Source organism: Mesocricetus auratus, unplaced genomic scaffold (genome assembly GCF_017639785.1).
Source record: "Mesocricetus auratus isolate SY011 unplaced genomic scaffold, BCM_Maur_2.0 Super-Scaffold_100023, whole genome shotgun sequence".
NCBI lineage: Eukaryota > Metazoa > Chordata > Mammalia > Rodentia > Cricetidae > Mesocricetus > Mesocricetus auratus.
In genome coordinates, this window is record NW_024429204.1 from 744,618 (window position 1) to 760,972 (window position 16,355).

At 40.8% G+C, this 16,355-nt stretch overlaps 1 protein-coding gene across 4 annotated transcripts in view; it reads left to right on the top strand.

The window, feature by feature from the left end:
• Window positions 1-16,355, top strand: part of Cpq (carboxypeptidase Q) — a 400,249-nt gene that overhangs the window by 249,253 nt on the left and 134,641 nt on the right. For all 4 annotated transcript variants that reach the window (XM_040730419.1, XM_040730420.1, XM_040730421.1 and 1 more), the window contains exon 6: window positions 14,522-14,613. In XM_040730419.1, coding sequence (XP_040586353.1) covers window positions 14,522-14,613 — 92 coding nt within the window. The remainder of the gene's footprint in view (window positions 1-14,521; window positions 14,614-16,355) is intronic.

Consider the following 16,355-nt stretch of genomic DNA (forward strand, 5'->3'; position numbering starts at 1 on the left):
CAGGTGGTGGCTGTTTTGTTTTCCCCAGTGCAAAGTGAGTCTTCTTTTTTTTTTTTTTTTTTTTGGTTTTATGAGACAGGATTTCTCTGTATTGTTTTGGAGGCTGTCGGTCCAGCCTGGTCTCAAACTCACAGAGATCCGCCTGCCTCTGCCTCCTGAGTGCTGGGATTAAAGGCATGCGCCACCACCACCCAGCTGTGAGTCTTCTTTTTAATGGCGCAGTAATCTCTAACAATTATTGCCACTTTGCACAAGCCCATCCTATCTTCAAGTTTAACTATCTTCAATTTTAACTGGGCTCATACTCCTCCCCTTGCCAAACTGTACACTTTTCGTATCTTTCTGATCCACTTTCTACTCTCTCTCTCAGCACAAATTTTGGTAAATGAAGTAACCAGTAACCAGGTCATAGCTTAGAAGTCCTGAAGTTTTCACCACCAAACAACTTAGTCCATATCCATATAGATACTTTGCTAGAATATGACATGAATGGCCTCTAGCCCAATTCCTCATATAGTTCTTGTTACCCTCTGGAAATTTCACAAACACAGTCTTTACTACCTTCATTTCCTTCTGTTTCTTTCTTTGTTTTTTTTTTCTGCCTTCATTTCTGTCAGCATTCTAGTCATCCAAACTCCCATCACTTTGTCCTATTCTGTTTGTTTCTATTTCAGAGTATGAGGGCATCTATGTAGCCCACAGATCCAAAGCCTTCAGCATTTCTGCATTTCAGAAGGGTTAAGTATCACCTGTGCAGGTTTCTCACAATATTAACTCCATTTTTTTGGTGCCAAATATCTCTATTAGATTTTCTTTTTTTTAATGCTGTGACTACCTACTTGAAAAGGAACAACATACGGGAGGAAAGGTTCCTTTTGGGCTCATGATTTCAGGGGACGGGGTCCATTATTCTATAGAGGGTGTGGTGGTGGGAGTGTAAGGGAGCTGGTTGTGTTTAGACCCAGAAAGGAAACTGATGGGGGAAGTCCTGTGTATATGTCAATAAAGCACTATTGGCCAATAGGGAACCAAGATAGGCGGGACTAGGAGTCCAGGAGAACTCTGGGAAGAAGAAACACAGAAAGTCATGATGTAACTGCCATGAGGTAGGAAGCCCAGAAAGTTCTCTGGTAAGAGAAATACTTAGATTAACAATTATGGGATAAATACTTAAGTCAGAGCTAGCCAGTAAGAAACAAGCAAGGCCAACAACTTCATAATTAATATAGCCTCCTGTGTGTTTATTTGGGACTGATGCCGCTCTGGGACCAGGCTGGTGGGAAGGCTTCCCTTTACAGGAAACAGAGAAGGATGCTGGTACTCATCATTCTTTGTCCTTAGGCTCTAAGGCTGTGGACGAGGACACCCGTGTTGGGTGTGTACTCTCTTCAGCTAGTCCCTTTGGAGATGCCTTCCCAGAAGTGCGAGATGTGCCTTCTAAGTTATTTTCAATCCAGTCAAGCTGACAATGAAGACTAACTGGCATATTAGCCCAGGTCTCAGTGTACAGTAAATCTAGGCGACTCCCTCCCACATTGGCCATGTCTTAAGTTTACAAAAATGCTATTGTAAATCCTTTCGCTACTATGTCCTTCATTTTTTCCCCAGCCCTATTAATTTTCTTTTCTTTCCCTCCATTGCTTTCTTGAAACAAAGCTCTCTGTCTTGTCCTCTCTCTCTCTCTCTCTCTCTCTCTCTCTCTCTCTCTCTCTCTCTCTCTCTCTCTCTGAATAGAACATTAAAAAAATGGTTTTCCCCAGGCATTGGTGGCACACGCTTTTAATCCCAGCACTTGAGAGGCAGAGGCAGGTGGATCTCTGTGAGTTCGAGGCCAGCTTGGTCTACAAAGCAAGTTCCAGGACAGCCTCCAAGACAATACAGAGAAACCCTGTCTTGAAAAACCAAAAAAAAAAGTTTTCTTTAGGGAAAATTCAGTGTACCTACAATAATGGTTACAATGATAATTGTAGTAATATAGGGATTTCTTACTTCATTCTTTGTCCTCTAGAATATAACTTTCAGGGATTTAAAGCACATGACTTCTTCAGTCCCCCAATCCCTTGGTTGTTGTTGCATGTGGCTTTGCTTTTGCTAGTTAATCTTTTTACTCCACACAGTTGGTCCAAATGAATATTATTTATTTGGGCCTCACATCTACCGTCACAGAATTTTAGTTTTCTCTTTTACGGAGTAGGATTATTAAATGTATACTTGTGCTTTAACACTGTTGATGTTTTTAAAAAAATATATCCAATGCGACAATTAGAACTAAATAAGTTAGGAAAGACAACAATGTTCTTGGTATGTTGGTATCTACATGGAGATAAAAAGTTTTAGTGGATTGACTCTTGAGAGTTTAATGGCAGGGGTCCTGGGAAAAGTGCTAGGGATGGAAGCATCACATTCCTTCCCACACTGAGGACATAATTCTGCATGAATTTGGTTTCGTTTCAAGAGTGGAGTATTCACAGACTAAACACCCTCCTATAAACTTGACCCTCGAAAGGCAGCAGATAAACTTGAGCCATTCTCAGACAACAACCCCCCAAGGTATTAAATAAATTTTTACAAGCTCCCATAGTTTTGACAGGCTATGTAAAATTTCTTCCTTACCCTGTCAGCCTTTATCCATATGGGAAAGTAAACACTGCATAAGATTAAGTAACCCACTACCTATGCCATATGTATAAGGCTCTTCAAATTTAGAGCATTGAAATTTCCCGTAAATGCCCCCGTGTTTGCTGCAAAAGTTCTTTCATCTTGAGATTGCAAAGGTGCTTCACATTTTCTTTTTAATTTTTTTTATTGAAAATAGATTCTTTCACACATAGTACATCCCAACCACAGTTTCTCCTCCTTCCGCCCCTCTTAGCCCCCGCCCCTACTTCCCTTTACCTGATCCTGTCCTCCATTTCTTCTTCAGAAAACAGCAGGCCTCCAAGAGACCACAGTCAAAAAGGACAAATATTTGGCATAAACAGCACTTTCTCTAAGAGCCCAAAACCTTCTTAGATGCATGATGGGTAGGAGCCAGTATTTGTAGAGTCATCTACTATAGTATTGTGGTGGTTTGAATGGGAATGACCTCCGTAGGCTCCTAGGAAGTGTTAGGAAATGTTGTCATGTTGGAGCAGACATGGCTTTGTTGGAGGAAGTGTGTCACTGGGGGGTGGGCTTTGAGGTCTCATATGCTCAAGTCAGGCCCAGTGTCTTAGTCTCTTCCCTGTTATCTGTGGCTTCCGATGTAGAAACTCTTCTGTATAGACCTTCGGACAGCAGGCTTCCCACCATGCTTTTAATGGGCTAAACCTCTGAACGCTAAACCGGCCGCATTTAAATGTTTTCTAAGTTTCTGTGGTCATTGTGTCTCTTCACAGCAATAGAAACCCTAACTAAGACAAATATAGCACTACTGAAAACCAGATACTCTAGTCTGTTTCTGCCTACTCCACTTGCCTATGACTCTCCTCTCCAGGGTCTGCTATCCTTTATTTAAGTATAGTGGAAAATAGATCTAATGCTTTAAAACATCCTCACCCCAATGGTATTTCTATAGATCTAATGTGTAACTCTTTGTAGCTTTTAAAATTTACTAGTTGTACCAATCTACAACTTAGTAAAATGTCAATGGGGCTCTTTGATTTACCAGGGACTGTATATGAAAACCCCAAATAGAAAATGAATTAGCCATGATGAATTGCCAACTTGGCGAATGCAAGAAGTAATAGCTCTGAATTTCAGAAGAAGCAGAGAGCAAAGCCGGGAGAATTCCAGCCTGGTCTTGAAAGATGGTTAGGATATTAGTTAGCGGAGAGAAAAAAGGCATAGGCAGTATGAGGGGAAGCACAGAGATGTGAACAAAGGGAAGAGACCAAGGTGAATGGAAGCAAGGCGCTGAGAAGAGGAATAGCTGGAAATAAGACTACATAGGCCTGGGGCTCCCAAAGATCGTTGACCAAAGAATGGGCATGAAAATCCTTCGGAACATGAAGATATTTATTCTTTATATAGAAAAAGAAATGGATTTTTTTGCAGATAATTGCCTGTGTTGACATGCTGTATGTGTGTCATTTACATAAACATACATACGGTGATGTGTACCCAAAATAGCTATTGCTATAGGTAATAAGAAGTGTAGATCGGGCTTGTGATCTCTACCTGTAACCAACGTCTTAAAAATACGTCGATGAGAAAGCCTGTCAGGAAGCTTCAATAAGAAAAGTAAATTCACATCCTTTAACTCTAGTCAGGCATCAGAACAAAGCCCAGCATTTGTAATAATGTACATGTGAAACTCTCTTTATATAGAAAAGTAGATATAAGACACAGAAAAACAAAACAGATGAGATTTAAAAGTCTGCATTAAGTAAAAGTGAATATTTTCATATGTGGTTTTAAGAATGTAAATCATTAGCCTGTCTTTAAGGCCTTGGTGTCATAGAGCAATCATCACCATCATCATACTAATTTTAAAAGAAAGAATGAGTGGAAGGAAGGAAGGAAAAAGGTAGGAATAAAGGGAGGGAGAAACTTAGAAAGAAACCAAGAATCTTGAAGCTGGGCATGGTGGTGCACACTTCTGATTTCACCACTCAGGAGAACTGCTTCAAGTTCAAAGCCAGCCCAGGCAAAGCAAATACCAGGCCAGAAAGGACTACATAGAAACGGCCTGACTCCAAAATTAAAAATAAAAGGCAAAAGTAACAACAACTTAAAAGTGTTTATATCACTTCGATTTGGTATTTCTATTTTTAAAAACTTGACCACTGAATAAAACCTTAAACATCAGTTAAAGATCTGCTAAAAAATAATAAGGTACTATTTTCTTAAATATTATTAAAATAAGACCACATGTACAATGATTTAAGTGGAAAATAAATGCAAATACATATGTAGAAATCACTTTTTATATATGTTTAAAGTATTGGATACATATATGCATGTAAAACTTATAAAGAAAAATAGCAATATGGTTATGAGAGGTTTTTTTGGTTTTCTTTTGTTTTAAATTTGCAAAAGGTATATATTGAATTCCCATTAAAATTACCAAAGTAAAAACACAGAGTCTATTCAAATTTAAAATGGAAAATATCTATAATTTAAGTGCATTAGCTAGCGTAAGGTTCTCTGTGACCATTATACTTTTATTTAGTGGTGTGGTCAACAAGGGCTGTTGAGGCACTGCACTTTGACAAGACCCAGCTGTGCTATAAAAGAGAGCATGTAATTGCAGCTGAAGCAGTAGTGGAGGTTGAAGCCCATTTAATCATCTTGGCTACTGGAGTGTTTTAACCTGTGGTTCTCAGACTTGGTAGCCTGAACTGAGTTGTGATAGCATGCTTCAGATTAGATGACAAATGGCACCTTTTTATTTATCCTTAAATTAATACATTCAGTCTGTTTAGTAATCGATTACTTATCTAGCATCTTTTAAATGCTTGCTACAGGTCTAGGTTATAAGAAGGGGAAATTAATAAATTTCAGGAAGATAGTGGTACACTTGGACGATTACTTTTTAAGTGTGGTCTTGGTTGTGAGCCTAGCCTAGCTCAGCTATCCCTCCAGCCCTTAAGTGTGGTTAAACAAACAAACAAAAAACAAAAAATACATAAATCAGGTGGTGGTACATGCCTTTAATGCCATCACTCAGGAGGCAGAGGCAAGCAGATCTCTGTGAGTTAAAGAAGCCAGCCTGGTCTACACAGTGAGTTCCAGGACAGCCAGGGCTATACAGAGAAACCCTGAATTGAAAAAAAAATGAATATGTATATAAAATTCTAGAGAAACTTCAAGAGAGGACCAGTCATCCTTTAAGTTTGGGAAGTCTTCTCTAAGTAAGTATTAGAGATGGACTTTATTGAATGACTAGGAATTGACCACACAGATAAGGCAAAGGGGGGTTAGAGACAGAAAAAAGAATGCATGCAAAGGCCGATCTGAAATAGCATGTGTGGTGTGTTTAAAAGAATATGGCCCCCAAAGGAAGTAGGTGGTGTGGCTTTGTTGGAGGGACTGTGTCACTGTGTGGGTGGGTTTTAGGACTCTGGGCCACTTCTCCAGTACCATGTCTGCCTGCATACTGACATGTTCCCTGCATGTCTTAGGGTTTCTATTGCTGTGAAGAGACTCCATGACCATGGCAACTCTTATAAAGGAAAACATTTAATTAGGATCGGCTTGCAGTTCAGAGTTCAGAGACTTGGTCTATTGTCATCATGGTGGCACACAGGCAGATGGGGTGCTGGAGAAGGAGCTGAGGGTCCTGCCTCTTGATCTGCAGGCAACAGGAAGTGAACAGGGACACTGGGCATTGCATGGGCATAAGACACCTCAAAGCCCACCAACACCACGGTGACACACTTCCTCCAACAGGGCCACACCTGCTCCAACAAGGCCAATCTCCTAATAGTGCCACTCCTTTGGGGGCCATTGTCTTTCAAACACCACACCGCCATGATGATAATAGACTAAACCTCTGAAATGTGAGCCCCAATTAGGTGTTTTCCTTTATAAGAGTTGCTGTGGTCATGGTGTCTCTTCACAACAATAGGAACCCTAACTAAGACAGCATGTATTGCATGTTCAAAGCTGATAGGAAATGTATATAGCTCGATCTGAGAATGAAAGGAAGAAGTAGGCCTTGGATGAAAAACTGGGTTAGCCTATAAGTAGCCAGCTCACACTGGTAATGTGGCTTCTGCATTACCAGTGGTTAATAAGATTTCCTGGCTATTAGAATCCTAATCAATATAATGAGGCAGGACTGTTGCTTTGAATTATAAAAATTATTAAGTGTTAATACCTTTCCACAAACATAGATTACAAATATCATCACATTGCCTCAAGCTGCTTTGAAGGTAGTCACTTAATAGGGCTTGTCAGCAGGAAGTCTGAAATGTTCTCTTGAAGTCCCTCCCACAACGCCTGAACTGCTCATCAATTCTGGGTCTCTACTCAAGTCAACTGATGAGTCCCAACTTGCCTTGACTACATTCTTAGCCTCAGCTGTTGTTTCTAATCACCCCCACTGTGCTTTGTTGACTGGACTTGTAGGTGTTTATAGAGCTATTGTCAAGTCAAGTCAAGTGAAGCCTCAGCACCATGTTAACAGCTAAGACCCTCCTCCATCAGGGTCACTTTTCAGTTTCCAAGACCATCCCTGATGTGGTTTTGTAGTCAGTGTCATCTTGACCTAACAATCTCTCATCTCACTCTTCAGTAAAAGGAAAGATGAAGGGTACCAGGTTTCCCTCCAAGAAGGCCTTAGACTCTCCTTTGACACATTGACTCTTCCTCCCATTGTCAAGGAAATTCTTTAACCAAAAAAAAAAAAAAAAAAGCAAATTGTGGTGCCCGGTCCTGATGGATATATGTACAGAACACCTCCCACACCCAAGTCTCAGGGAACATTGCAGAAGGGGCAGAAAGATTGTAAGAGTCAGAGGATCAGGGAGTTTTCTGTGAGATTCTGCCTACTAGTAGTTTCAGAAGCTATAGCCTTGAAATCTCGCCAATATAACTGCCCAAATGTGAGCTGAACAAGGAGGACACCAATAGACACATCAAAGTGGATGGGTGAAGGATGTGAGGCCTCAACCCTGTACAAAGGACTAGCCACAGACAGCTAAGGAATGCTGAGAGTGAAGACACAGTTTTCTCCCAAGGAAGAGGACACCAGTTTGATACCAATAACAAATGTTCGGTCCTGAAAACATACATAGAAGTAGTCACATATATAGACTAAACAAGTTATGTTTAGGACTCTCTCTATATATGTGTGTGTATATATATATGTATACATACATGAATGTATGTGACAACACAATGTAAAGAGAGGCCATGAGTTTGAGGGACAGGAAAGAGGAGTGTATGGGAGGGTTTGAAGGAAGGGAAGAGTGAAATGATGTAACTACATTATAATCTAAAAAAAAACACAAGAAAGAATTAAACAAGCAGAAAAATCTGTTGTGGTGCTGTAGATGTCTCAGGAGTTAAGAGAGCTTATTTCTCTTGCAGAGGACCTGGGGTTCAATTCCCAGCACCCGCATGGTGGCTCACAACCATCCATAACTCCAGTGGGCAAGCACATGGTAAACATGCATACATGCAGGCAAAACCTTCATGCACGTAAAGTAAGATAGATAAATCTAAACAAACATTAAAAAAAATCGGTTGCCTTGACCCAGGGCACCAATGAAGTGCCTGGTTGCTTTATTTTTATATGACTGAGACAGTGATAAAGTAACTCTTCCTAGAACAAAGGTCTTTAAAAATCTTTACTATTGCTTCTAAAGAATAGGTGCAATTCTCTTCCCTAGATTAATTAATCTTAGTCCAGTCCCTATTTTTTAAAAAAATCAATGATGATATTCTCATCTATTATATGACAAATCATCTGACTTGCCTAATGTGAAAATAGAGCTCCACCCCCCATGCATTTAGCCACACTCTGCTCCTTCAGTCCATAGGCCCCCAGACCATTATTTATCTCTGTAAGTCAGACATAAAACTCATTACTGACGCATATGGCAGAAGTTTTCTTTTTTTAGGGTAGGCTTTCTCTTCCAACCTGCTGAAGTGTGTGTGTGTGTGTGTGTGTGTGTGTGTGTGTGTGTGTGTAGGGGTGGGGTATTGGACAACTAGTGCATTTGCTAACTAGTGTGACATATACTTGCTTACTCTTCAAAATCAGGTCACAGAAGGCAGAACTAGATAGAGTTCCAAAGGGAGGGAGACAGTAGAAAGTGGGCATGAATACCAGAGTCTCTCTAGATGTCAGGATTTGAGAAAGGGATCTACAACAAGGATTAATTATAGTTTTCTGCTGAAAGTCATGTTTATTTTGCCTTGCCATTTTCCTCACACGAATGTAGGACAGCCAATTGACCTTTTCAATTTATTAGTTTAATGATAGTAAATCTCCTGTCTTCTTTGCCTTTAAATTCGGAAATACTAAAAGCCAATATTAAACATTTTCTTCTCGTCTTTTGTTGTAGGTGCTAACACATACCCCCCAGCACCACTGCTCTCTTGAATCAAATGAAATGCATGTATATCACATTTTATAAGCCAAAACGAAGTTTTGATACGTTATTGTCAATTGTTCTTCTAGAGAAAAGGTGCAATTCTATCAGATGTTTGTCATGCAGTGTGGAGGTACTCACCAGAAAGCCAACGAATGGCCCCATTCTGTGGTGTAAACTAGAAAAACCTGACACCTAGCTGGCTACAGCTAGATGTGGTTCTCCATCCTTCCTGGGTTCACGTGCTGGCTGTGAACTAGGTCTGCATTCCAGTAAGCACTACCCAGAACTGGAACATAGCCTTACTGAGCTAGAGCTGTCTGCTTCCCGTTTCTTCTGTACCGTTTGATCTTTGATCTCTGCTGCTGCTGTTGACTTAGTCCTGTCATAGTTGTGGACACTGTCATTTTATATATACTCAAAGCACGTGGGTTTTAAAGCTAGCTTGGGGACAGCAAAGTGGTCCAGTGATGTCAATAAATCACTGTTGGCCAATAGGGAAGCAAGATAGGTAGGACTAGGAGTTGAGCAGGATTCTGGGTAGGAGAAATACAGAGAGTCATCATGTAGCTGCCATAGAAGTAAGGGGTCTGGACCCTGTAAGAGAAATACTTAGATTAACAATTATGGAGTAAATACTTAAGTCAGAGATAGCCAGTAAGAAAGAAGCAAGGCCAACAGCTTCATAATTAATACAGCGTCTTGTGTGTTATTTGGGGACTATAATGCGGCAGAGCCCAGGTGACTAGTGGGGAAAAACCAAAGCGGCTGGCAAGGAAAAGGCTTCACTCAACATGGGAGGATAAAACAAAACTCATATGCATTGTCTTCTGGTCTTCATATACATGCTGTGGAGTGTGTGTGTGTGTGTGTGTGTGTGTGTGTGTGTGTGTGTGTGTGTGTGTGTGCAATCAATAAACAAAAAACTGAAAAAGCTTGGGTTTAAGATATTTTATTTAGATATTTAGTTAAGCCTAGGTTAAAATTTTAGACTAAAGTTAAAATGATATCTTAATCTCATTCAGTACTCAGATATATTTAGCTTTGACCTCATCCAGAAAATGTATTTCTGACTGCCCTTTGCCTTAAGAGTGAGGAATTGGCCTGTGTTTATTTGTAACTGAACCTGTTTTGTTCTGAGGAGTACATGCATCTCACCCTTAAAAGAGGCTGTATTTTCTACAGGTTAAACGAAGTCTAAGTTTTCCTTGACTTGGGATTCTATACTTCAGGCGTGTACCAAGGCTGCTGAGGAAAAGACATAAGCAAGAGGCTTTGTCCTGCCTCTCCCTTTCTGGATACTTTTGCCGCCAGATGCAAAGACATCCAGAAGCAGGCAGAGAAGAACTAAGAAAGCCTACTATGTGACTTTGACTGTGACTGTGACTGACATATGTGCTAATGTAATTTACCCCCATAAGCTCACAGGGAGGGCACTATTAGGAAGTGTAGCCTTGTTGGAGGAAGTGTGTCACTGTGTGGGGGGTGGGCTTTGAGGTCTTTTATGCTCCTAGTTCAGTTCACTTCCTGTTGCCTGCATATCAAAATCAAGGATCTCTTTTTCTTTAAGGCTTATTTACTATTGTTTTATGTGTATTTGGAATGTCTGCATGTGTGTACAAGCACCATGTATTTCTCTACTACTCCTGGAAGCAGAAGAGGACTTCAGAACCCTTGAAATTGGAGTTCCAGTCCATTTGAACTGAACCCAGGTCCTCAAAAAGAGCAGCAAGTGCCCTTAGGCACTTATCCAACTCTCTACCTTCCATCAAGTATATTTACTTTTAAGAAAACAAAGGGTTTTGGCAATCCTGTTTGTATTACTTTCTTTGACGAGTTTGTTAAGTCTGTGCCATGAGTGTGAGCAGGTAATTGACTATGGAGCAAGTGTTAGGTTTTCCGTCTCTTCTTTGCCAAGTACTTAAAAAGACGAAGGAAGAATTTCCTCTCTGAGTGCATAAGTGACCCTTTTCCTCAGGGTGTGTGTGAAAATATGGCCTGTTCTGGACAACCTAACATGAAGCTTTACAGCTTGTTATTAATGTCAATTACATTCTTGACTCAGGGTTTTCCACATATGTCATTCCAGCCATCTATAGTAAGAATTATAGCACAGGTCTACACTATGATCTCTACTTGTCAAACAAGAAGCCTGGGGTTCAGGCACACCAACTTTCCAGTAGTTATATGGCTAACAACCCGCAATGGTGGGGTTTACTAGATATGCCTGCCTTTTCCATGAGTAAAACCTTGCCTGGAAATGAGCTAGCAGAAGTATTTTAGGAGGACATACAGCTGGCAAAGTAGCCTTGAATTTTATTCTAATCAACATATCAAGTCTTGCATTCATTTTTTCACTCATATTCAGTGTGTACCAATATGTGAACTGAAAACATGGCAGTCGATTAAAAGTTTATATCAGGCTGGAGAGACAGTACAGCAGGTAAGTGCATTGGTTGTTCTTCTAGAGAACTGGGGTTCAGTTCCCACAAGATGGCTCATAATCACCTGTAACTACAGTTTCAGTAGACCTGATACCATCTTCTGGTTTCCTTGGGCACCAGGCACACAAGTGGGTGCCATAAATATGTGTAAGAAAAACATCCATGCACATAAAATATCATTTTTAATTACATGTAAATTAGGGCCAGTGAATAATGTCCACTGAGTAAAGACACTTCTGTCAAGCCTGATAACTGAGTTAGATCCTTGGAACCAAATAGTAGAGAGAACCAATAAGTTATCCTCTGATTTCTACGGATGTGGCCCCACCATTCTTGTGATTACAAAAAATAGTAATAGCTTAAGCTCTAAATCCTTGCCTCTCAGAAGCTTGTTGTATTGGAGGCTCTGATCAGAGAAATAATGGGGTCTGGCTCTGCTGTACAATAAACCTTCGGTACACTGTGTGAATGTATGTCATTATGATTGATTTAATAAACCAGCGGACTGGTCAACAGCTGAGCGGGATAAAGCTAGGCGGGAAAGCCAAACTGAGAATGATGGGTGGGGTGAGGAAGAGTAAGTCAGAGGAGTTCGCCAGCTAGACGGAGAACGAGTCAGACGTACAAAATGGGATAAAAGTAAAAACCATGAGCCTTGGGGCAGCAGGTAGATTAGTGGAAATGGGTTAAGTTGTAAGAGCTAGTTAGTAACAAGTCTGAGCCATTAGCCGAGCATTTGTATATAATTAATATAAGCCTCAGTGTGTTTATTTGGGAGCTGCCGGCAGGACAGAAATTTCACCTACATGGCTTCACTCTTGCAAATATGCTTCCAGTCACAACATGTAACATTATCCAAGTAGAGAGAGGGCTTCAGAAACAGGACTATTGAGATGTGGCTGCAACAGTCAGTAGGGGCTGGACTTTTGGACCAGAGGGTAGCAGAAGTAGTGAGTTGGGTGGTAGATAGACTTTTATAGAAGTGTCATTAGGATTTTCTGAGGTGACTTGTCCTGGCTTTCCCGGGAGCTCAGATCTGCCTGCATCTGTGACCTGTGTTCTTTTACCTAATGCTCCAGTGAGAAATGATTTCACAGCTATATCCATTGGAAAATGAAATGTAGATGGAAGTTTCCATCCCACCCAGTCCTGCAGCCATTTTGTCCCAAATAAACACATAGAAGGTTGCATTAATAATAAACTATTTGGCCGATGGCTCAGGCTTCTTATTGGCTAGTTCTTTCTTAATTATTAACCCATTTTTATTAATCTATATACCTCCACATGGTCTTGTCTTACCAGAGAATACCCAGGTCTCTTTCTTCCTCAGCAGCTACATGGTGTCTCTCTGACTCTACCTACTACCTTTCTCTATCCCTGTTGGGATTTCCTGCCTGACTAAATACTGCCTGTCAATTAGCCTAAACAGCTTTATTCATCAACCAACAAGATAAACATTATTTACAGCATACAGAAGGACATCCCCCATCACTGAAACTCCTTCCTGTAGGACTCTCACCACCAGGCTTCTGCAAGGAAAGTTTGTTGGTGCCTGGAGTGGGCAGGATGGAGCTTGATGTCCCAGGAGCACTTGCTGCCCATATTGTAGCTTATGGGAAGCAGAGGAATTGTGGGTATACCTGAGATTGGTACCATTGCAGCCTCAGTGCCACTCAAAGTACATAACAATCATCCCCAACAGTTTCCTGCGGAAGGATGGATCTTCATAGTAAGGTTGAAGGCCAGCTTTATGTTCCCCACTTTTGGTGTTTACTAGCAATTACCAGGTCCAAATCAGGAGAAATTTTAATTCTTGGTAGAAAAGTATCTCATTTAAGGTATTGCTTTACTATACTTTTAAAATTGAGTTCCTGCAGTTAATGATTACTGGATAGTCTTGGTAACTCAGAAAACAGCCTTGGGAGTGACAGGTCTACTATTAAAAGCACCCCAGCTTACAATGGTAGATGCATCCTGAACAAACCACTATAAGTTGAAAAGATCAGTGGTTCTCAACCTATGAGTCCCTGACTTCTTTGGTGTCTCTCAAAGGAGCCACCTAGGACCATGGGAAAAGACTGATATTTGTTTACATTATGATTTGCAACAGTAGCAAGATTACAGTTATGAACTAGCAATGACAATAATTTTATGTTTTAGGGCCACTGCAACATGAGGAACTATATGTATTAAAGGGCTGCAGCATTAGGAAGGTTGAGAACCACTGTCCTAAGTACATTTAAGGACCTCATCTGTCAAGTATCCTGGGGCAGCAACTCCATATCCTGGAGAGCGTTGAGAGTGTTCCTTGAGATCATGTGACCCACTAGGAACTGTGGCTTGCTACTACTGTCCAGTAATGTGACAAGTTAAGACCAAACCTTGGGATCCAACACTGTGTGTTTTGTTCATGCAATCAGGGCATTAAAAATTAATAAGTTGGGTCAGAGACTATCTATACGTTGTTCATGTGAATCCATGAAGGGGCTGTCAGGTTGTTGGTGAAATAATGTGAAGAAATGGCAGGTTCATTCAGTTAATTTTCATTGACCTTGGGGAAATGACTTTACATTTTCCAGTGCATGCCCATGAGTAACCACAGACATTGCATCAGCTTCTTAGTTATCACATTCTCAGGGAGAGCATGAGAAACTGTTCTGTCAGATTCGGTCTCAGAGGCGATCCCTGCTCATCTTATCCTGAAATAACTGCTATGTGATATGCTTCCAATCGAGGTTTCTGGTAGGGCTTTAAGATCTTAGGCCCCTCCTAACTTTGCCTTCTAGATATGGTATAAAAACACACTTACTTTGACCATACTCTAGGCCCCACAAATGGCATTGGTCGTGATCTTTCACTTTTACCCTGCCCTGGAGGATCTCTCTGAAGCTGTACCCTTGTACTATCATCAATCATTCATACCCTGAAGCAGGGGCCATGCCAGCAACGACAGGTGACTCTGTTCTTCCTTACCTCCACAGTGCAGATGAGGTCTCTACCATTTGAAAACCATTGAAAGCAAACTGAGGGATGCCTTTCATTATTTTTCCCCAGGGCTGCGTCCAAAGAGAACTCTACGCCTGGTGCTCTGGACAGCGGAAGAGCAAGGTGGAGTTGGTGCCTCCCAGTATTACGAGCAACATAAGGTAAAACTAGCCAGGACATGCTGAACACCTACATTTGCAATGTCAACGTAAACCAAAAGCATTGATTTCTACTTTGTGTTTTTTAATCCTCTGGGATTGTCTGTTTAGAAGTTCTTAGTCCTTGGTGGCAGGCTGACTCTGGCAGATACTCAGTCCTGTAAGTGAGTGCATCCTGGTGAAATGAGGATACTGTGTAGGGGTAAAGGATCTTCTATTTCCTTATCATACTCCTGTACCTAGAAAACTCCCCAGCTGTGTGTTGCCATTTTCTTAGTCTTGCTAGTTCTGCTGTGCTCATACACGACAGAAAGTAATGGGTAGGCATTCCCTTCCCACTGAGCCAACACCCTTGCCTTTCTGTCTCCAGTCCTCCTGGAAGCCCTCATATTTGAAGCCCCAACACCTAAAGTCAGCAAATAGCATCACCTTCATGGTGGTAGGAATATAGCAGCCACAGATCTCTGATCTGGGAACACGGAGGGCAGCCTGATTAGATACTAAATTTAGGCACAGATGGAGCCTAAAACATGAAGACTGTTGTGGAAAGTCAAGATTTTTCTAATAAAAAAAACTTCCTTTAACACTGGGGGTAAGGATTACTACTGAGAACAACATTGAGAAAAATAAAATGTATGAGGACAGGAAACCACTAGAACAAGTTGAACATTATTAGCTCAAGGAAACAAACTTTCCATCAAAATGTAAATGCATGGATTTTTGGCAGCAGGTACTAGGGAAAATAATAGCCAACAGACACTATTGAGTTTTTGCTATGACTTGACTAAATTAGTCAATCAGAATTAGTCATCTATCACCATAACAGGATATCAGTAATAACTGGCCTATAAGGAGGAATGGTTTATTCTGGTTCACAGTTTCAGAGATTTTGGTCCATGATCACTTGGCTCTGTTTTTTTCTGATTCCACAGCAGGGTAGCCAGAATAAGCTATGAAGCCATAAATATGTTAATCAATTCATAAAGTCCTTATGATCCAGTCACCTTACAAACAGACACCCCACCACTGAATACTGCTGTACCAAGATCAAGCCTTCAATACATAGGTTCTAGGGAGGCATTTAAGACTCAAGCTGTCACAGAAATCATTCCTACGATCAATGTAGCACCCTCCTGATGAATCATAGCACACAAGTTTCATAAAGAAGTTGTATGTGTGTGTGTGTGTGTTTTCTTATTTTGATAGTTTATATAATGTTCTTTAATTTCAGAGTTCTCACTGTCTGTCTTTCATCATATTATTACATATATGTGAGAATTGTTTAGAGGCATATTGTTTGTGGCTTAAGCTACTGATTCTTTTAGAAGTAACATTATTTTTATTGAGGCTTCATTGGCAGTACTCAGTTAATACACAGATCTTAAATATTCAAATGAATGTATTTTTTGGAAAGTATAAACTCTTGATGCACTAGCTAGAGTTACTGTTGCTAACCTGATAAAACACCATGATCAAAAACAAGTTGGGGTGGGACGGCTTCACTTGGCTTATGCTTCTACATCACAGTCATCAAAGGAAGTCAGGACAGGAACTCAACAACAACAGGAATCCAAAGGCGGGAGCTAATACAGAGACCATGGAGAGATGCTGCTTACTGGCTTGTTCCCCATGGCTCGCTCAGCCTGATTTCTGATGGAGCTGAGGACCACCAGCCCAGGGATGGCACCACCCACCACAGACTGGGTCCTCCCCCATCTATCACTAATTAAGAAAATGCTCCAAAG